The following is a 24,274-nucleotide window of genomic DNA, read 5'->3' on the forward strand; positions in this document are numbered from 1 at the left end:
TTTGTATTGAGACTTATATCAGTAATCATGTTTATATTAATATTCACATAATTTAATAATAATAGTAATAATAATAATAATAATAATAATAATAAAAATAAAAATAAATTATGATAAAGTTTTTTCTGTGATCTATATTTTAAATCAGTTGTTGTTGTTATTATTTATATTTTATGACTATTAAAATGCTATGATTATTTATGTTAATATTAATACTAATAGAAACATGAATATTACTATTTTATTTTGTTTCTTTTGACATTTTATAATCATCATGAAAAATCGTAATGAATCAGAATAATTATTATTACTTATTTTTATAAATAATTAAATGTTATCGCATTCTAATTCATATCAAATAATAATACTAACAATAATAATAATAATAATAATAATAATCTCTAAAGACTAAAATATACAACATATGTATAAATATCAATGATACTATTAGTTTAAACATTTATCAAAAATCAGATTTATATTTATATTCATATCAGCCAATATTATAATATTTAAAGAATAATATAAGTTAATAAAAAATATGAATAATACTATTAGTATTGATATTCATAATAATACTAATACTAATAATAAATTATACAAAATCATGATAAAATGAAGTCATGAAAAGTAATATAGAAAATTTGTTTCTATAATCTATATTTTTATATTTGTTGTTATTATTATTATTATTATTATTAATATTATTACTATTGAATGACTATTACTATTTTTATGAATCAGAATAATATTACTTATTTTTTTATTAATAATTAAAAGTAATCACTTTCCCATTCATATCTAATAATAATAATAATAATAATAATAATAATCTCTAAAGAATAAAATGTAAAACATAAGTCTACATATTAGTGATGCTATTAGTATAAACATTAATATAAAAATCATATTTATATTAGCATTCATATTAGCTAATATGAATAATAAAATATTTAAAGAATAATAGAAATGAACACAAATATAATGAATAATATTATTGGTATTAATATTCACATTGGTTAATAATAATAATAATAATAAATCATGATAAAATCATGATAGTCATGAAAAGTTATAAAAAAAATCTGTTTCTATAATCTATATACTTTTTTATTAGATATTATTATTTTATGACTATTAATACGCTATGATTATTAATATTAATACTAATAGTAATATTAATATTTTATTTTGTTACTTTTTGACATTTTGTCTGTATCATTAATAATTGTAATGAAACAGAATAATTAATATTACTTATTTTTATTAATAATTAAAAGTAATCACATTCCTATTCATATAAAATAATAGTAGTAGTAATCTCTAAAGAGTAAAATATACAACATAAGTATAAATATTAATGATACTATTAGTATAAACATTAATATAAAAATATATATTTTTATTTATATTCATATTAGCTTATGTTAATAATATTTAAATATTTAAAGAATAGAAATTAATAAATTAATAATACTATTAGTATTGATAATTGTATCAGTAATCATGTTCATATTAATATTCACATCAGTTAATAATAATAATAAATAATAATAAAATCATGATAAAGTCAAAGAAAGTAATACAGAAAATCTTTTTCTATAATCTACATTTTTAGTAAATCACGTATTTTTCTATGCATTTTTCTAGTTAACTGTAAAATTTCATGCATTGTGAACAATATTGTTTTTTAAAAATCCTTATGCAGTAATCACAAATGAAGAGTCATAGTGTGGGCAGTTTGTTCTGAGTGAGCAGCACTTACTGTTGCTCATACTTGTGGTCCGAGATCTGAACAAGTGTTAAACTTTGGTGTAACTTTTCTAATCGTGATACTCAAAATCATTGGACATTTTAAGATGATGAAATGATTGCATCTTCATTATCTGTATGAGTAACCCTAATGCCATAATGTGCCATATCGCCATCTGCATGTGGGATGTCTTCCCCCTCACAGACATACAGGTCAGATTCTTCGGCCATGTGATGTGTGCTTGATGTCAGTGAAAACCATTATTTATTTTGGGTGATTTTTATTTATTTCAGCCACTTTTTAACCCCTATCTTAGCTACATTACATTTGGGATAGAGAGTGATGGGGCTTGTGATGTTTGTTTCCCATAGTCATTTGTAGTCAAAGCAGAGCAAAGAAAAGGTAGTTTTGTAAAGGCTGAGAATTCAATTTGATGAAATACAATTAAAATAGTTTTTCTTCTGATGAATCATTAAAAATAGACTTTTATTATTTTTTTAATCATCTTTTTTTAATCTTTTTTTTATCAAGTCATTATACATTTACAGTGCCTTGCGAAATTATTCATACCCCTTCATTTTTTTCACATTTTGTTATGTTGCTGCCTTATGTTAAACTACTTGAAATTACTTTTTTCCCCACATCAATCTACACTCCCTACTCCATAATGGCAAAGCAAAAAATAGGTTTTTAACATTTGTGCAAATGTATTAAAAATAAAAAAAACTGAAAAGATCCAGTTGCATAAGTATTCATACCCTTTTCTGGGACCCTCGAAATTTAGCTCAGGAGCATTAATATTGCTTCTAGATGTTACTACACTTCGAGTGGAGTTAAACTGTGGCAAATTCATTTGAATGAGTATGATTTAGAAAGGCACACACCTCTCAGAAAATGTCTAACAGCTGAAAATGCATATCAGAGCAAAAACCAAGTCCTGAGGTCAAAATAACTGCCTGTAGAGCTCAGTGACAGACTTGCGTTAAGTCAATGATCTAGGGAAGAGTTCAGAAAAAAATCTGCTGCATTGAAGGTTCACAGAAGCATTTTCCATATTGGAAGACCATTGGAACAACTAGGACTCTAGAAAATGTCTGCCAGCCCCCATCCAAGCTGACAGAGCTTGAGAGGTGAAAAGGTGAGGCAAAGAATGGCAGATAATTGCCAAATGCAGATGTGCAAAGCTTGTCACATCATACCCAAAAAGACTTGAGGCTGTAAAGGTGCTTCAACTATGTACTGAGTTAAGGGTATGAATACTTATGCAATGTACTTATTTCAGAGTTTTATTTTTTATAAATTTGCAAAATTTGCAAATCTGTTTTTTGCTTTGTCATTATTATGGTGTATGGAGTGTAAATTGATGTGGGAAAAAACTAATTTAAAGCAGTTTAACAAAATGCTGCAACAAAACAAAATGTGAATAAAATGAAGGGGTATGAATACTTTTGCAAGGCACTGTAAGTGGCTATAATATGAAGAGCTAGACCTTGTGTTTTTGCTTTATTTGTCCAGGTTTTCATCATCTCACTCATCGGTGACATAAAGTTTCAGCATTTCAACCCTGTTTTGGAGACGTACATTAGCAAACACTTCAGCGCAACTCTGGCATATCAGTAAGAGTCTTGTTTGGATTTCTCTGTCCTTTGCGTCACAGTTCATGTGTTTTAATATAACTTGGCCTTTTTCTTGTCCACGTTTAATTCTCACCTTGCCATCTCACACTAACACTCACGTCTTCTCTCACCTGTTCTCTATATACACCTGTCCAGTGACACTCTCTGTTGTGACCTGTATTGATTTGCAAGCATGCCGTAATTGTCTCGGTTTTGTCTTGTCTGTTCACAGGAAGTTGACTAAAGTGTTGAATTACTTTGTGGGCCATGCTGGGGACCCGGCTCATATGGAGCGACTGTACGCCGCCTTGAAAGCATTCAAGTATCTCTTTCGTTTCATTGTGCAGTCTCGGATTCTTCATTTGAGGTTGGTACCAGTTATTTGCTCTCAGAAATAGCCTTCAGGAGGGCTTGATTGAACTTGTCCGTGATCTGACAATGCAAATGAAAAAGCAACAGCAATGAAAAAAAAATAACAAAAATACTTTAGAAATCACTTGCTTCTATCTCTGCACAAACACATGGGGCGGTTGGACCTCTGTCTGAATCTCAGCAAAAGCAATTAAATCGAGAGCATTGGTTCAAAGACATTTTTGAATCTGTAAACCTTTCTAGAGAGCAGCCTGTTTTAATGCATAATATGATTACATGCATAGGATTACAGCCATATGCAACATGTTTATAGATAAATGGATGGATGGATGGATGTATGGATAGACAGACAAATAGACTGATATAACAATGGATAAATGAAATGAAAGATGGATGGATGTGCAAAACAAGCCTGATGCCATTTGTTCTAAATAGATAGATGGATGGGTAGATAGATATATGGATAGACAGACAAATAGATTGATATAACAGTGGATAGATGGATATAACAATGGATAAATGAAATGAAAGATGGATGGAGGTGCAGGTGTATCAAAACAAGCCTGATGCCATTTGTTCTAAATAGACAGATGGATGGATGGATGGATAGATAGATGTATAGATAGATGTATAGATGAATGGATAGAACTATAGAATGATGGATGGATGATAGATCGATAGATGAGAGATGGAGAGATGGAATGAAAGATGGATGGAGGAATAGACAGAAAGACAACAATAAATTGATTGATGGATGGATGGAAAGATGGATAGTTAGATTCTTAGATGATAGATGTATAGATGGATGGATAGAACTATATAACAATGAAAGACGACAATAAATGGATCGATGGATGATGGATTGATAGATGCATGGAAAGATGGATAGTTCGATTCTAAATAGGTGATGGACAGATGGATGGATAGAACTATATAACAGTGGATGGATGGAGGGATAGACAGACAGAAAGACAGAATGACGGATGATGGATAGACACAGACAGATGGAGAGATAGACACAGACAGAGATAGATGGATAGATAGATAGATATATAGATAGATAGAAAGATAGAAAGATAGAACAATAGATAAATGGAATGAAAGATGGATGGATAGATGCTAAATAGATTATAGACAGGTAGATGTATAGATGAATGGATAGAACTATAGAATGATGGATGGAGGGATAGACAGAGTAAGACACATTGTTTAATGATGGATAGATAGATGGATAGATAGATAGATGAGAGAGAGATGGAATGAAAGATGAATGGAGGAATAGACAGAAAGACAACAATAAATGGATTGATGGATGGATGGAAAGATGGATAGTTAGATTCTAAATAGATGATAGATGGATAGATAGAACTATATAACAATGGATTGATGGAGGGATAGATAGACAGACAGAAAGACAGAATGATGGATAGATAGATAAATAGATAGATAAAATGAACAATAGATAAATGGATAGATAGATAGATAGATAGATAGATGGATAGATAGATAGAACTATAGAATGATGGATGGATGATAGATGGGTGGAGGAATAGACAGAGTAAGACACATTGATGGATGGATGGATGGATAGATGGATGGATAGATGGATGGATAGATGGATGGAAAGATGGATGGAAAGATGGATAGTTAGATTCTAAATAGATGATAGATGTATAGATGGATGGATAGAACTATATAACAATGGATGGATGGAGGGAGGGATAGATAGACAGAAAGACAGAATGACGGATGATGGATAGACAGACAGATGGATAGATAGATGATGGATAAATAGACAGACAGACAGATAGATAGATAGATAGATGGATAGATAGATAGATAGATGGATAGATAGATGAATGGATAGAACTATAGAATGATGGATGGGTGGAGGAATAGACAGTAAGACACATTGATGGATGGATGGATAGATGGATGGAAAGATGGATAGTTAGATTCTAAAGATGATAGATGTATAGATGGATGGATAGATCTATATAACAGTGGATGGATGGATGGAGGGATAGATAGACAGAAAGACAGAATGACGGATGATGGATAGACACAGACAGATGGATAGATAGATGATGGACGGACAGACAGACAGACAGACAGACAGACAGACAGACAGACAGACAGACAGATAGATAGATAGATAGATAGATAGATAGACAGACAGACAGACAGACAGACAGACAGACAGACAGACAGACAGACAGACAGATAGACAGATAGAAGGAAGATGGAGAGATGGAATGAAAGATGGATGAAGAGATAGACAAAGACAGAACAATGACTGGATGGATAGATGGATGGATACATTGAACAATAGATAAATAGAATGAAAGATGATAGATGACAAATAGATGATAGACAGACAAAATGATGGATGATTGATAGATGTAGATATAGATAGACATGATTGATAGAACTATAGATTGATGGATGGATAGAGGGATAGACAGACATACATAACGATAGAACAATGGAGAGATGGAATGAAAGATGAAAGAAAAAACAATGTATGGACTGATGAATGAATTGATGAATGGATAGATAGATAGGTAGATAGATAAACAGATAAATTAACTAACAAACAAACAGATGGAGAGATGAATAGACAGACAGACTAACCTTAGTGATGCTTAAAAGCAATAATCTCTGTTATTATTGCTCATACTTAGGGTTATGGAGTTGAACAAACGCCTAACTCATCCCACACAGTTATGAAATAATTTTGAACGCCCTGGCATCCACCTACAACACCCCACAATCACTGCTCTGATGTTTCCACTCAAATGTTCTTTACTTTTTTATTGTTTGTCAGGTTTTATGGGAAAAGTGAAGATGGAGGGCAGTTTCTTGACTCCATTCGGACCTTATTTCTTTCTATCAGCATACTGATGGACAGACCTCTGGATGAAGGAGTTAAGATAAAGGCATGTTTTTATAGTAAATGTTTTATTAATACTTTTATTCAGCAAAGATGCAGTACATTGATTAAAAGTGACAGTACAAATATTTGGATAACCTAGATATTTTAAATAAATGCTGTTCTTTTGTGCTTTCTATTCATCAGTGAATCCTTGTAAACAAAATATATCACAGTTTGCACTAAAATATGAAGCAGCATTAATAATAAAAAAAATGTTTCAGCAAATCAGCATATTAGAATGATTTCTGAAGGATCATGTGACACTGAAGACTAGAGTAACGATGCTGAAAATTCATCTTTTTCATCACAAGAATAAATATATTTTTTAAAATATATTGAAATAGAAACAGTCATTTTAAATTATAAGAATATTTCACAATATTGCTGTTTTCAGTATATATGCAGTGAACTATTTATTTCTCTGTTTTTCTCCCAGGGAGCAATCTTGAAATATCTTCCCACCATCATCAATGACTTGCAGACGGTCTTTGATGCTGTAGAGCTCAGGTAAAGTGAATGATGTTTCACATTTCTGTAAAAACATAACCTTTGCATCACAACCGGATTATAGATTTGGTTAGAAACAAATTTGTGGCACACTGCTATTTACTATAATAAGAAAAAAGTTTTTTAAGATAAATCATGGTTGCGGCACTTAGTATAACAAAATAAATTGCACTAGTGTTCCTGACAGTTAAAAAACAGAAATGTATTTAAAGTTGTATACTGTAAATGTCTGCCTGCCATTATCACTGATGTATAGAAGGTCTATGGTGCTGTAGATCTTAGTTAAAATGCTTGACATCTATAACAGGTCTGTAAACATCTACTATTTGAAGATCAGTATTGGGAGCATAGTGTATCTCAGATGTTCACACTCGAGTTAAAAAATGTATGTCACTGCTTGCTTTTCTTTTCAAGCATCCCCAATTCCCCTCTGCCTTATGTTTTCTGAACCATGTGATTAATTTATAGTTTCTACTTTGATTTTTCATGGAAAACCCTTTTTTTCTTACCTACAGTGTTCAGCTGGCTAAGTTCATTGAAAGCATTCCAGATTTTCAGATGGTGAGGCAGAAGCTAGGCTGCCTGGTGAAAATTGTTGAGAGCAACCTGTTCAAACAGCCAGGTATGACTTGACAGTCGTTCGGGTCAACATATAATTTTTTTTTCCTCATCGACTCACACTAAAAGCTTTGTGTCATCCATACCTCTCATATTCTCTCTTGTGCTTTTAGACTGCAGGGATGTGTTGTTGCCTCTGATCACAGATCAGTTGAGTGGGCAGCTGGACGATAACTCTAACAAACCTGATCTTGAGGCTTGTGTCCAGCTGCTAAGCACAGTACTGGACATGCTGGACTGCAAAGACGTGGTGAGTTTAAAGTGGCTGAGGATCCCTAACAACTTTAAGTGGTTATGAGGAGCTTTATATCAGCCTGAGACCAGCTGATGAGCAAAACCGCAGGAACCAAACTAATTGGCTGGCTTTATGCAATTTCCAGGAGTTAGGTGTACAGGTTTTATCTGGCCACTGGGAAACTGAGTTCCCAATAAATTATTCAGTCAGGGCTTAACAATAAGGACTTTTTCTGTGTTGCCCCAGTCATTTTAACTTCCCCGGTGAACATTTTCACTGGTCCCAACACAAAATGAATCATTCATTTTTTATTTTTATTTTTTTTTTTTAGCAGTGCATTATTATATTTGCAAATATATTTTATTTTTGTAATGTATTTTAAAAGCATATAATAATACTGTTTACATTTTTGGGGTTGGGATTGACAAGTCTTTTATGCTCACAAAGACTGCATTTATTTGATCAAAAAATGCAGTAAAAACAATATTGTGAAATATTATTACTATCAGTGTTGGGGGTAACACATTACAAGTAACACAAGTTACGTAATAATATTACTTTTTCCAAGTAACTAGTGAAGTAACCCATTACTTTTTAATTGACAAGAAAATATCTGAGTTACTTTTTTCCCCCTATTTATTGATTAAAAGCTCTCCTGTCCCCATGTTGAGAGAAATTGTAAGATGTTACTTTAGTTCTAGAATAAATGTGAACATGCATTAATTCATCTCACTTACTAAAAAAAAAAAATATATATATATATATATATATATATATATATATATATATATATATATATATACAGTATTCCTCAAAATGAATAAAAACAGTTAAATTGAATGCAAACCTGCAATAATTAAATATGTTAAATAATACAAATATCCTTTATGTATTTAATCACATTTTATTAACCGATGTCTTTGCTGCTGATTTTCGATGATCCAATTCATCCATACTAATAAGCAAAAATTACTCAAGATAATCTAACATTTGTTTTCCTTTTTTTTTTTATTGCTGAAGAGTTGACATTTTTTCTTCTGCGGTCTGTTGTACAGAGGCTTTTGGTGTGAAAGGGCTTTTACATTGGCCAAAAATAGAACTTTTTATATTAAAAACAAACAAGCAAGCCCTGCCCAGATTTAAAAAGTAACGCAAAAGTACTTTCCAAAAAGAATAACTAAGTAACGTGATTAGTTACCTTTTTAGGGAGTAACTCAATATTGTAATGCATTACTTTTTAAAAGTATTACTTTCCCCAACAGTGACTGCTATAAATGACAATTTTCTATTTAATATATTTTAAAATGTAATTTATAGAGAAAATATGGTAGAAAGAAAAATATTTTAAGTTAAAATATTTATATTTATATTATTTTATTTTATTAATCGCGACCAATCATTTTGCAGCTGTAATGTTTTTTTTGATCAATTTAACGAATTAATAAAAAATCTTTCTGACCCCAAAAGTGGTAAACAGAAATATATATTTAATTTGTATTTGGTTAGTCTATTATATTTAATAAGTGTTTTTCGTTTCTAATTTATTTTCAGAGGAATGTTTTCTTCACACAAAAAAAAAAAAAAAAAAAAAAAAAATATATATATATATATATATATATATAAAATTATTATTATTATTATTATTATTATTTTTTGTGTAAACTAAATTATGTAACTGGAAAATGACCATTATTGATTGTTTTGTAGTTTTGGCATTACATGAATAAATTACCATTTATTTGATATTACAATAGATCACTTTACATTTCAATTTTAATAACATTTCACTGTTTTTGCTTTGTTTTTGATCAAATAAAGCTATCCTTGGTGAGCAAAAGAGACTTTCTGGTGAAATGTCTCGCTACATGAGATTATAAATGACTTTTTGTATGAATACAGACAGGCTGATTTTTCAACCACGATGCATTTTGCTGGCTTGTTGATATGACAGCGCATTCAAGATTGGTTGACATTTTGGTTGATATGTATTGAGACAGGCAGACATTTCAGGTCAAACTCTTGCGACTTGTGAGCTTCTCTTTTCTGGAGCAGTTACGTTCCAAATTTCCAAAAATAAGGTAGTTTTAAGTCGCACCGCTGTTTGTTTATGAGAGGGAGTCTTTCTGGCTTCATCCACCGTGCATTCAAGCATACCTCAATGCATCTCATTCACCTTTTTTATGCTTTCAGGGTCCTACATCCGTTCATGTGAAGTTAATCGTGGACCGTCTCTTGCGGAGGGTCAACCGTACGGTCATCAACCTGAGTTTGGACTCTCCCTTCATAGTAAGACACCGGCATGCCACAAAATGGAGCGTTGTAGAAAGATTTAGCAGAGCTAAATCAGCTTACCTCCCTGCCAAAGCTGGTGTTATTTCGACCTCAAAGCACCGAAGCGCACACACACCTGCTGAAACTCATAACAACAACAGTCTGGACCATTGAACTTGACTTGTTTATTTCTTTGCCCAGGCCCCTGGCTATGAGATTTCTCAGCGGTGTGGGCAGCACATGTAAAGTTATTGATTATTTCTTCTCTTCCTCTGGACACAGGGCCACTACCTGGCATGCATGACCGCTATCCTGAAACAAATGGAGGACGCACATTACGCACAATACATCAGCACCTTCAAAACCAGACAGGACATTATCGTAAGTCTCCCGCTCTCTCCTCAGGCCCCATCCATCATCGCAGAGCCTTCCGTGCTCTGAGAGTTAAGTTATAAATAATCCACCTTTTGCACATCTGACTGATGCGACGCATGTGGCTCTGTTCCCTGTCGTCTGTCGAAGTGAGTCAGGGTTTAATAGCAGAACGAGATAAGCGCCGCTTCAAATTAGCATCTGTTTTTCCTGCTCAGTTATATCTGTGCGTAACACAAATGTCATTTGCTGGTTTGAATCTAATCGTAGTTTTCAGCTTGCATGCTCTTAACAACAAGAATCCATGTTTTTTGTTGTCATCCAACTAGGACTTTCTAATGGAGACTTTCATCATGTTCAAAAACCTGATGGGCAATGTGTTTCCACCTGACTGGATGATCATGAATCTCCACCAAATGAAAGTCTTTCTGCGGGCGATTGACCAGTACTCTGATGTTCTCAACAAATACTTCCTGGACTCCGCTCACTTCCACTTGCAGGTCAGTTGAACGAGGACTCATAAAGGAGTTTCAAGTACACAGTTTTGCTTCAGGCAAGATCGAAATTATATTGCCGGAAACACAGTCATGCTTCTGTAGTGTCTAGCCACAATGCCTGAAAAAGCGCTGCAAATACTAGGCAGCTGATTCAGAACTGGTTGCATTTTTCCAACCGGAAGATGTTTGTCTGACTAATTATTTTACTCTACCGTTCAACCATTATTGTCAGTAAGAGAAATTAATACTTTTATTCCCATAAAGATGCATTAATGTGATTAGAATTGACAGTAATAGCATTTGTAGGGTACAACGGGGCTAAAGGCAACCCCTAAGAAAAAAAAAAAGGTATGATTGCAAAAATACATAAGTTTGTATTGAACATTTATGATAAAACACATTTTGTGTGAAAATAAATCTTACAAGTTGTTTATTTTGTTTAAAAATCTCATAAATGTATGAAGTGGCAAGGGGGGCCTTTTGCCCCACACACAGGGTAAAAGGCACACACAGTATTGATACAAATACTTTAGCTAAAATAATGTTTCTTTAAAATTATGTGTACGTTAATGCTTTTTGTACTATTTTCTGCTTATTTTGATAAATAAAATAATTGTTTTTTTGTTCAATAAATATATTGTCATTAAACTGTTAATATAAAACATATTTTAAAAAATACAGAAACAAAATAATTTTTAAAATGTAGGAGGAGATCCCATAATAATTTAATATAGATTTACAGTAGTAACAACAAATGATATTTTATCATATGATATTATTAATAGCATGTTTTTAAATAAGATGGTTTAATTCTAAACATGGTGCTTATCTCTAAGATGGACACCCAACATAATATATGATATTTACCATCTGAATCTAACAATATCATGTCATATTAAATATCATGTTAATTATTGTGCCTTTTGGCCCCAACAGCGGGGGCGATTTTTACATCAAATACCATACTTTTACATATTATTTCGTTTTTAAAAATCTGTTATTTTAATGATCTTAAACAAAACTGAAAACCATTAAGAAGACCTTTGTCTTAAGATATATTGAAGAATTTTTGCAATTCTCATTTGTTACTTAAATCTACAACATTTTTAAAAACATTAAATATTAGATCAAGTAAGCACAGGATCGACTTTGCACTGCTGCCTGTGATCGCATCAAGGATCAGACAATTTTAGATGTCTATGCTGAAAAGCGGATGTTTATAGCATTTATTGTCTTCTGAAAATTACTCAGCATACAGCCGTTATTGTCAAAATAGCTGGCAACAAAAGTGAGTACATCCTAAGTGAACTTGTCCAAAGTGTCAATATATTATGTTAGCACCATTGTTATCTGGCACTGCCTTAATCATCCTGGGCTTGGAATTGACCAGAGCTTCACAGGTTGTTGCTGGGATCCTCTTCCACTCCTCATGGAGCTGCTGGATGTTAGACATATGGTGTTTCTAACCCTTACGCTTGTGGATGCCCTACAGGTGCTTAATAGGGTTCAGGTCTGAAGACATACTTGGCCACCCCATCACCTTCAGCTTCAGCTTCCTTACTGGTGTGTTTGAGTTAGTTATCATGTTGGAAAAGTGCTGTTTGGCCTAGTTTCTAGAGGGAAGGCATCATGTTCTGCTTCAAAATGTACAATACATAATGCAATCTCTCAATGAAATGCATCTCCCCAGTACCAGCAGCACTAATGCAGCCCCAGACCATGATGCTACCACCATCATTCTTGACTGTAGGCAAGACACAATTTTCTTGGTACTCGTCACCAGGGCATCGCCACACATGGTGGACACCATCTGAGCCTCTTATAGTCTCATCAGACCACAGGACATGGTTCCAGTACTTCATGCTCTTGGACAGGTTGTCTTCAGCAAACTGTTTGTGGGATTTCTTGTGAGCCAGCTTCAGATGTGGCTTCCATCTGGGATGACACCTATGCAAACTGACTTGTTGCAGTGTGTGATTTATGGTCTGAGCTCTAACAAGCTGACCTTCTACTTCTGCTGCCTTTAAAGCAATGCTGGCAGCACTCATGCATCTGTTTTTTGAAGCCAGGTTCTGCACAGAACTTCGTTGATCTACCCTTGCAAGGCCTGTTCTAAATGGAACCCATTAGTAATGGGCGATATAAACGATATGCGATATAAACGATACAAAATTGGCCTACGATAGAGATTCTAATTCTATTGCACTATCGCGATAATGCATGTTTGATGACGCAATCTACTACACGCGAAATTTAGAGCAACGAGCTGCAGCCGCCAGCCGGCTGCAACGCATCATCTTGAATAAACATGGCTGAAAGCGTCAGCGAAACAGAGGAGCTCGTGAAAAAGACTGGTGCAGTACAGCCGCTCCCTATACGCAGAGTACGCAGTCTGCGTAGGGCACCAACTCCCGGGGAGCACCATCCCAGCTGCTCAAAAAAAAATCGTTTTTATATATTATAATAATACATTAATATTAATAATATACATACACAAATAAACAAAAATATAAAAGTATATATTGCATTTTACGGTGAACGCAGGCTTGTAAGCACACGTGGTGACGCGCAGCATCTGCGCCGCCACGCTCCCTCACCTCTGTTTACGGCTGCCTATTTGGCCAAAAATTATGATAATAATTGATGAACAATGTGCCTGGTCCTGGAAAGAGACATCAACAGTCCGGCGCCGAGAAAATAAAGAAAAAAAAAGCCCAAGATGAAGCCCGTGCATCACTTTCAGGTGCGTTCATAATCCTGTGAAACTTTATATTATTCTGTCGACATTAATAATGTGTTTTAATGTCGGTAATAATTTCACGCCTAAACGCATCTTTCTTAATATTAATACAGGCAGATCTAAGTAAACAAAATTACTTAAAATGTATTATATTAAAACAATTATGGCAATTATGATTATTGATTAATAATGACCATATAGTGTCATTAAATAACAGTGTTAAAATACATAATCTAATACAAAATTAACAGTTTACATTATAATTTTAATAGAAATGCCTGAAAAGGGCACCAAAGGCCTGTTAAATACAGTTGTTACACTTACATGATGATCGAATTCCTTGTTTAATATTGACTAAACATTTAATTAAAATATCCACATAATCTTTCCTATCATTTCCTCAACTGAAATATGTGGACATCATAACCCTCGTCTGCTTTATTGTCAAATAACAAAGGCTTTATCATATGAAGAGCTCATTTACGACTTTGCCTCAAGAAAAAGCAGAAGTGTGCCTTTGTAAATTTTGAACTTTGGAAAGCTCCAGCAGATGACAGTGTTGATTTTATTTCAGTTTATTATTGTTTATTTTAAGATTTCACATTTTTAATTGTTTTATTTAAAGTGTAATTTTAGTTTGTATTTTTTGCAGTAGAGCTACAATTGTAATTTATAAATGATACAATTTATTTATGTATTTACTATTTACTTTTATTTGAATAAAGTTCTATTTTGGCCCCTATAGTAGTTTTTTTTTTATTATTATTTTATTTTTACTTCTGTAATATTCCAGGGAGGGGGCACAAAAGTAAATTTCTGCTTAGGGCACCCATTTGGCCAGCAGCGGCCCTGGGTGCAACATCTGTTATTTGAACGTGGTTTGGCTTTAAGCCGTCCGACGAGCAGCAGCAAAATATACTCTGTAGAGTGTGTGGGGCAAAAGTTCCGGCTAAGAGAGGTAACACAACTAATCTGTTCTACCACTACATTTAGTTTATTTATCTGCAACATTGTGTTGTTTAATTACAGTTTTGCTTTTGCACAATAAATGTTCTCAAAACGACATGCAACGTTTCTTTATTTCCTATAAAAAAAAAAAATTGGCTTTCCTAAGGGTCTATGTAACCTATTCTGAAATGGTTCTATTATAATTTATATATCGCAATATATATCGTTATCGCAAGAGGCTGCAATGTATATCGCAATATGGATTTTAGGCCATATCGCCCATCCCTAGAACCCATCTTGGAAAACCTCTGTATGACCCTGACCACCATGGGCGACATTAGGGGGGGGCAAGGGGGGGCAGTTGCCCCCCCTGTGGTTAGTCATGGAATCCTCGACAGCCCCGCTGCAACTGCTTTAGCCAAGCATAGGCTCGGTTGTACTTGGGAACTAGACGGTGCTATATAACCCTCAAACGAAAGCAAAGCAATTGAAGATCTGGCAAACTATCCAACGTGTTTTTGCAGCGTTGAGCAATGTAGCCAATCACAGACATCTGTTGTTTCCAAACAGTCTTGTCAGAATTCACTCACTGCTGAAAGCGCCTGATCGGTTTTTATTAAGTGCCGTTTTGTGCGCTCGTGAATCATCTTGAGTGTAGACGCGACGTAAATAAAATATTAATTGTGTAGTTTAGAGAGCTTTATTAATTATAACGGAATTTTGTTAGATCTCTATGAAATTTTAGTGATAATAAGGGGAGCGTGCTTTGCACTTTCCAGGCTATAATCCATTTAGAATTTGTATGAAACTTTCGTTTTTCGGCACATGCAAGCTGATATGTTTTGGGAGTGACATTTGCATATTTACGCTGGGTTTATTCTGGAAATAATGGTGAAGCAATAGACAGGATAAAAATATATTTTCCCCTTCTCCCAAAACAACTTACTGTTTCAGCTATAAAATAGTTCAGTTTTGTATGTAATGGCAAAATGTTTATATTTAGTTTCGTTTTTTATTTAGCTAATTTAGAAAAACGCTTGGAGCATTTTTTATTCGTTAAATATATATATATTTACCGAACAGCACCCAGCGGAAGACTGATCATAGTCTGTTTGATCAGTTTGCCTTCTCAAATAATCACAATTGCCTAAAATGAAATCTATAGATATAAAACAGTTCAAGTATAAAACAATGGTAGTTTAAACGTTACAAATAAATGTGCGCTGTATATGCGCATAGTTTGTGCAGAAAGTGGAAGCTAAAGCTTGCAGGACATCGAGGCACCAGCGCGATCACTTGCATTTTTTTCATTGGAAGCAATTTAAAATTATCCGTCATTTTTGCTCACAAAGTACGAGTAATACATCGAAAAAAACGTTACAGCATTTTTATAAAACAAGGAAAACAAAAATTATGTGCTTTCTGCCGTCTGGTTCTTGAACAGGAGTGCTTAACAAAATGAAGCGAAATGCATGCCTCACAGACATAATAAATACATTTATAGAAGGCTTTAAATTATTACTTAACGAAATAAAACAAATCAAAAGCACAAACTCTTTCATGTAATCCGTAAAGATGAATTTCTCTCTAAAGGCGCGTCCAAAAAGGAGATTGCGAGTCAGGATCTTTGCGACACTGACTCAGAATACACAAATTAATTAATAAATAATTCATTTATGTCCTTACTCTTTCCTCGACACATTCATTGTTATTTATTTTTGCCGGTGCTTGGGGCGAGTTTTAGCCTATTGTGTGCGCTTGAACGTGGATTCAGCTGCGCTAAAGCACACTAAACGGTGTCTGAGTCGGTCTCAAAAGTGAAAGCGAAAGTGAAGTTTCCTGTTGTTTCCACCAGCGCGGCATTTTTTTTCTTCACCATAATTGATGGATGTCTAAATTATGAAAATAAGGAGAAGCCTAAAACAGGCCCGATGCCGGCCCGGGTCTGAACTATGACGTGAAAATTGGCCCGAAGCCATAGCCCTGGGGTGTAAAAAAAAGTCAGGGCCCATCGGCCCGGGCTGAAGTGCAGCGCTTTAATTGACTGCTTTGATGTGCTGCAATACCGTAGGGCACTGTTTTAATGCTTACATCTGATTTTTTTTTCTTGCCCCCCCTGACTCAAGAGTCAAATGTCGCCCATGCTGACCACTGTAGTGCAACTCGGTTTCAGGGTGTTATTGAACCTCTAAAAGCCTTGGCCATCTTTGTGGAGAGCAACAATTCTAATTCTCAACTCCTCAGAGAGATCTTTGCCATGAGATGCCATGTTGAACATCCAGCGGTCAGTATGAGAGGATTGTACTTTAAGCACCAAATTTCAACTCCTCTAATACACGGTACACAACTTTGTATGGTCCTGTCAAGCAGACAAAAACGTAAACATGATGAATAGGACATGTGGCTTTGCATGGTTAAACAACATACTGCTGTTATCGCTCAGGGTGTACTCACATTTGTTGCCAGCTATTTTGACAATAATGGCTTTTTGTTGAGTTATTTTTAGAGGACAGTGAATCTATTCTGCTATACAAGCTGCACATTGACTACTCTAATATATATTGAAGTTTCATTTCTATAGTATTGTCCCTTGAGAAGATAAACTTAAAATGGTTGCTGAAATGTGAGGGGTGTACTACCTTTTGTGAGATGCTTTATATTTCTTGATTTATTAAAAGAATAGTTAATAAACCATTAAAGAACCGTACTGGTGTCTTGGTTAAGAAATGAGTGAATGTTGTCTGTAGGCTGTATCATGAGGACTTTTTTCCTGATCTTCTGAGATAAAGGAGTTCATTATACTAGCCATACTGTAATTATCAGATCTTGTGTTTTCCTCCCAATTCTAAAATCACTGCTGAGTCCTTAATTTGAAGAACGCTGCTTTCACAGGCAGTAAATTGAAGCAGGAAGGCATTAAGACATGTCTAAATCCGATGTTTGCACAACATCCTGCCAGCTAAGACCTGTCTTTACTTCATTCGGTTGAATGTTGAAGGCAGCATAGATCCTTCAGAGGTGATGATATTCCACAATCCTGAGTTTCATTTGTTGTAAGCAAAATGACGTCTGACAGAGCAGTCAATAGAAGTACATAAATGTGTAATTGTCACTTTGAACAAAAACGTGTGCCGAAAGCGTAAATATAAATCTGTGGTTCTGTTTCTACCAGAAATTAAACATCATAGTCATTAAATAGTCACTCAGTTGTCTCTAAAGCTCACTTCAATTTGTTGTAGATCATTAATAATGACATGCAAATCAGTAGCTAAAATTAATCTGACATCTCTGATCATTTTAGTCTGATCTTGACCTTGATCTTGATCTTGACTTTATCACCTTGTAATGTATCATTAGACCCAATAGCAAACCCACATCATCTACAACGTGTAAGCACAGCAAAGCACTGCTTGACATTTAATATAAAAAAACAAAGAGTTTACGTTCTTTTTAATCCTCAGGGTCTGAGAGATTGTAGAAAATTTAATCTAATTTATTGCACTTTGTTTTTGGTGCAAAAAACTTGTCAAATGTTATAACAAGACCCTAGAGATAAAAATAAAATAATGAAACCATTATTTCTGTATTTTCATGATTTGATGACTATTTGATTATTTGAGCGCTGTGAATATCCCTGCATGCACTAAGTGCCCAATTGTCATGTGCATCTAATTGTTTTCCAGGAAAATAATGTTAGGGCATTTCTGTGAAGCATATGAACAATTTCTGTTGCATGCTCTTATATAACTTGTTTTTGTGATGCTCATTTATGGTGATCTTTTGGGGAAGCGTATGGATTTTGCACCCACTGGAAGCCTCCTGCACTTTAGGCATTTGGGAAATATCATCTATACCGCTTTTGAAACATATCCAACTGCTAAACTTTCTGTTGCTTGGTTACCAGTCATTCAACACCCTGTGCATCTGAAGTATTTCAACCGTAAGACCAATTAAAAAAGTCAATTAAAAAAGCAATTGCATTACAGTATATCAATATGAACTAATTGTCTAAATAATCAAAGCAAGGCTATGCCTTACTCGTTTGTGATTATGTAACCCAACACAATCATTTAAAAGCATCTGCCACTGTTTCAGATTTCTATCTGTGTTTTTGTGTATACATTTTTGTGTATTAGAACCCTTTCCAACAATGACTGTACGGTTTTGAGATCCATCTTTTTACACTGAGGGACTCATATGCAACAATTACAGAATGTTGCAGAAGGAAAAACGATGCATTAAGAGCGGGGGGCAAAAACTTTTGAATTTGAAGATCAAGGTAAATTTAACTTATTTTGTTTTCTGAAACATGTATCTTCTGTAGCCTCTGAAGGCCAGTACTAAAGGAAAAATATTATATTTAGGCAGAATTAAAAAAAAAAAAAGTACACATCTTGATTCTGTTCAAAAGTTTTCAGCCCCGGCTCTTAATGCATGGTTTTTCTTCTGAAGCATCAGCGAGTGTTTGAACCTTCTGTAATAGTTGCGTATGAGTCCCTCAGTGTGGACAGATGGATCTCAAAATCATACAGTCATTGTTGGAAAGGGTTCAAATACACAAAAATGCTGAAAAACCAAAGAATTTGTGGGACTTGAAGGATTTGTCTGAAGAATAGCAGGCAGTTTAACTGTTCAGGACAAACAAGGGACTCATTATTGATATCACTAAACAAAAAACAGCTGTGGATCATTCAGCTAACAAAATGGTATTAAAATCAGGTGTGTACATTTTTGAACAGGGTCATTTTTATAAATTCAACTATTATTTTCTCATGTGCACTGTGTGTAAACATCTTCAATGTAAAATATCTTATTCAGGTCATTTCTAAACAAACAATAACATGCATGTTGTACAATCCCTCCTATTTTGCTAAAATAATTCACATTTTGCAGATTCTAAAAGGGGGGTGTAAACTTTTGACCTCAACTGTATTTTGTGCTTGAGAAATTGATGATTTCCTGTTGTTGTTTTTTTCCTAAATAGCTTTGGAACAACTATTTTCACCTGATTGTTGCCTTCCTTACCCACAAGTCCTTGCAGCTGGAGTCTTTCTCGCTCGAGAAACGTAACAAGATTCTCAGCAAGTGAGTGAGAAACCTGCGGGTGCATTGCTGTCCCAGTGTTCAAATGTTGTTTTTTGTTCATTTTATTTGTAAGGTGGACATCTTAAATTGAGTTTCTAAAAATGTAAACAGGTACGGCGACATGCGGAAAAGCATCGGCTTCAAGCTGAGGGATATGTGGTACAATCTTGGTAAAAGCTTTTTCCTGTGCCTCTTATCAGTTAGTGACAGTGACCACAATTACAAAAGTGGCTGAATGTTTTACAGAATGTCCTAAAGGATGTTCTTTTTGTTCCAATGGCTTTTTATAGAGAGTAAATTTACTACTGTAGTGTTTATGTTTAATGGCTAACACAGAGTGCATATTTAATTTTTTTTTGATGTTCTGAAAGAATTTGGGCTATTTCATGACATCATTGTTTATGTCACTTCCAGGCCAACAAAAGATGAAGTTCATCCCTGCGATGGTGGGGCCGATCCTGGAAGCCACATTAGTGCCTGAGCCTGAGCTGAGAAAAGCCACCATTCCCATATTCTTTGACATGATGCAATGCGAACACAATTTCAGCAGCAACCACACCTTTCAGAAGGTGAGGAAGCTGTTTGAAAACCTAAAGAAGTTGTCTAACTAGGCAGCACAGTTAGGCATCATAGGCATTGGTCAAAAATTACGAATGCATTGTGACATTGTGTTTTTTTTTGTTATTTAAAAAAAGATTTAAAATACAATTGAATATTTTTATTTGTTAAAATACAGAATAATTTAATTAAATGTACGGCTTTTTTTTACAGCAAATATTTTTTTTCTTTGTTCTGTTTAAATTTAGGTTATTTAATTTATAAATATTTGTTAATAATATATTGTTATACAACTTGAAATGCTGTAAAAATATATAATGTTTAAATATGTATTGCTCCGTTGGATAATGTTAACATGTAGAACCTTATTTTAAAGTGTTAGCTAAATTGTGCTATTATTTTCAATTATTTTCCATATTTAGATGCAATATGCTCATTAGAGGTATGAGTTTGATCTTTCATCACAATTTGATCTGATATTGGTTGTCTTAGCCAGCGATATATTTGCTTTTACATTAAAACATACTACAATATGATTATGATTTGATTAGATTCAGGCACCGGCGATTAATATATCCAGATAACAAGGTTATGTGACTATTTTATGCAACAAAATGCAACCAAAATATAACATGAATCTTTAACTATCTAAAAAATAGATCCTAAAATAAATCAAGCATCACAATTGGAAATGCACAATAAAAATTTCATTTGAGTTTTATAAACCATATAGAAAAAATAAATACTGAAAATAAAAATAAAGTTGTTCAGTCGTCTGATGACATCTCATCATTTGTTTGTGGAGTGGGATGAGCAGTGACAGCAGTCAAAAAATCTTTTGTTCTCTCTAAAATGTGCAAATCTAGTATCCCAATAGGATATGTGCAACAAAATAAGAAGTTTTGCTAAAAAATAAATATATGTAAAAAAGAAAATTTTAAAATAAAGTTACCAGATCAAATATTTGATGACAGCTCACAGACAATTTGACATCTTTTTATAACAGTCAAACGAGTCTCTAGTGGTCTCTTTTGAGAGGTTTTATAAAGGTGAGAATAAAGGTTCATGCCATACCCCTAATGGTACTGCCATTTTCTGTTGTAATTAACTTTTTTTAATGTTTACTATTTGTGTGGGTGCACGACTGACCATTAACTGAGTTAATAATGAGGGGCAGTGTCTGTTAAGATGTTGCCTATGTAAGGCTTCTACATGATGGTCAGAAAATTTGATGAAGCATTTATTTCTTTGCAGTTTGAAAGTGAGCTAATCACAAAACTGGACCAGGAAGTTGAAGGAGGCCGTGGTGATGAACAATACAAGATTTTGCTGGAGAAAACGTGAGATTTTCCTCTCCTCTTACCACATGCTGCCACTCATATATTAATATAAATGATATAATACTCATATATTATATATAAAGTATTTTTTCTTGCTTTGTGCTTAAAGTTATGTTACTAATGCTTAATTTTGGTATTGATTATTAAAATGTATACACCCATTAAAATACATTTATGTCAGTGCTATTTAAGATAAAATTACACAAATTAAAGGAACACTCCACTGTTTTTGGAAATAGGCTCATTCTCCAACTCCCCCCGAGTTAATAAGTTGAGTTTTACCGTTTTGAAATCCATTCAGCCGTTCTCCTGTTCTGGCGATATCACTTTTAGCATAGCTTAGCATAGATCATTGAATCCTATTAGACCAATAGCATCGCGTTCAAAAATGACCATCGAGTTTCGATATTTGTCCTATTTAAAACTTGACTCTTCTGTAGTTATATCGTGATAATACTCCGCCTGCTTCGGCCATATTACGGCAGCAAACTTCCTTGACTATTACGCCGGAATGGAAGTGTAGTTCCTAATCTTATCAGCCTAGAAACTCGCAGCTTTGCATTTCCACCGGTCTTAGTACACGATATAACTACAGAAGAGTCAAGTTTTAAATACAGCAAATATGGAAACTCGTTGGTCATTTTTGAACGCGATGCTATTGGTCTAATAGGATTCAATGATCTATGCTATGCTATGCTAAAAGTGATATCGCCAGAACAGGAGAACGGCTGAATGGATTTCAAAACGGTAAAAATCAACTTATTAACTCGGGGGGAGTTGGAGAATGAGCCTATTTCCAAAAAAAGTGGAGTGTTCCTTTAAAGCCCATGGAATCTTCTCTGCTGCTGTAACAGTTTACAACAATATAAAACTTACGTTTGCATACCATTTCTCTTAAAATAGTATAGCTTTTTTGCCCCATGTGACATCTGTACATTGTATTTGTATGCATTTGTATGTGTGTACTAGGGATGGGACGATAAATCATTGCAACGCAAATCGAGAAATGATTCGGCGTCAATTCTGAGATTTTCCAAGAAACATCGCGATTCTTTCTCAGATCGAATCTGAGCTTAGCGTTGAACAGCAGATCGCACTGCTTGCTTTAAAAACAGCCGTGCTCTGCTTGTTTCCAAATCCTTACACGCACTTAAACCTAAAATAATCATTCATACAAATCGAAAAAAGGTCAAAACGAATTACAAGGGTGTTCACACTGGGCTGCGTTTACATTAATCTCACATCATAAAAGCATTCTGAGCCGAAGTGAAATTACATGGCTCTTCTGCACTCTTCTTGGTGAGTGTATGAGTGTGCAGATAAGAACTAGTTTAGATAACATCTAAGCTCAGAATCGATTCCAAAGAGAATCGTGATGCATTCGGAAGATCTCAGAATCGATCCACAATTTATCGTCCCATCCCTGGTTTGTACATATTTTCCTCATTTTTAAAATACTATATGCTAGCTTGTTTGCACACTTGAATTGTCTGTAACTTAAAGCTGCAGTCTGTAACTTTTTTGTGGTCAAAATGTACAAAATTTCTATAATAAGCAAGTACATCATCCTCACCAAATCCATTTTTCGAACGCGTTTTTGGCTAATCCTGAATCACTATGGTACAGCTAAATGGAGTTTTTATATTCAAACTATTTCAGACTGGTTCTGATTAGCCTAGTACTTGTGTGATTCGTCATAGACATAAACAGAGAGAAGTAGTTCTGGCTACAATGTTCTTGCGCACGACACATGCAGTTCTGTTTATTAATCGCTAGAGCGCCAAAAATTATGGAGATGGATGGAGATGAATGCATATTAAAGGATTAGTTCACTTCCAGAAAAAGAAATCATGATAATTTACTCACATGCAAGATGTTCATGTCTTGGGAAAACATTCCAGGCTTTTTCTCCATATAGTGGACTTTAGTGGGAGCCAACGGGTTGAAGGTCCAAATTGCAGTTTCAATGCAGCTTCAAAGGGCTCTACACAATCCCAGCTGAGGAATAAGGGTCTTACCTAGCGAAATGATCAGTAATTTTCAAAAATAAATAAAAATGTATATACTTTTTAATCACTAGCTCTGCGATGCGCATGTGTATCTTGCATTACATAGTCATGTTGGACAGATCATTTCATTTTCTCCTCCAACTTAAACTCATCTGACATCATTTGACCTTTTTTGTAAAGGCCGTTTGACCTTCTTTGCACGTTCGCTTTGTAAACATTGGGTCGGTACTTCTGCCTACGTCACACATGACCTTTCCAACAGGACTATGTGAGGTCGAGCTAGTGCAAGACTAGCATTTGTGGTTAAAATTAAATGGTTTTTTAGAAAATGACAGATTGTTTTGCTAGATAAGACTCTCATTCCTCAAATGGGATCATATAGAGCCCTTTGAAGCTGCAGTTTGGACCTTCAACCCAT

At 34.3% G+C, this 24,274-nt stretch overlaps 1 protein-coding gene across 1 annotated transcript in view; it reads left to right on the top strand.

The window, feature by feature from the left end:
• dock5 (dedicator of cytokinesis 5) overlaps positions 1-24,274 on the top strand; it is a 104,265-nt gene that overhangs the window by 44,681 nt on the left and 35,310 nt on the right. The window contains exons 21-33 of the mRNA XM_073819887.1: positions 3,269-3,369; positions 3,602-3,736; positions 6,569-6,680; positions 7,113-7,183; positions 7,699-7,805; positions 7,915-8,051; positions 10,227-10,322; positions 10,590-10,688; positions 11,009-11,179; positions 19,849-19,949; positions 20,061-20,119; positions 20,364-20,518; positions 21,762-21,847. Coding sequence (XP_073675988.1) covers positions 3,269-3,369; positions 3,602-3,736; positions 6,569-6,680; positions 7,113-7,183; positions 7,699-7,805; positions 7,915-8,051; positions 10,227-10,322; positions 10,590-10,688; positions 11,009-11,179; positions 19,849-19,949; positions 20,061-20,119; positions 20,364-20,518; positions 21,762-21,847 — 1,430 coding nt within the window. The remainder of the gene's footprint in view (positions 1-3,268; positions 3,370-3,601; positions 3,737-6,568; positions 6,681-7,112; positions 7,184-7,698; positions 7,806-7,914; positions 8,052-10,226; positions 10,323-10,589; positions 10,689-11,008; positions 11,180-19,848; positions 19,950-20,060; positions 20,120-20,363; positions 20,519-21,761; positions 21,848-24,274) is intronic.

This window comes from Garra rufa, chromosome 15, assembly GCF_049309525.1.
Source record: "Garra rufa chromosome 15, GarRuf1.0, whole genome shotgun sequence".
NCBI classification, from domain to species: domain Eukaryota; kingdom Metazoa; phylum Chordata; class Actinopteri; order Cypriniformes; family Cyprinidae; genus Garra; species Garra rufa.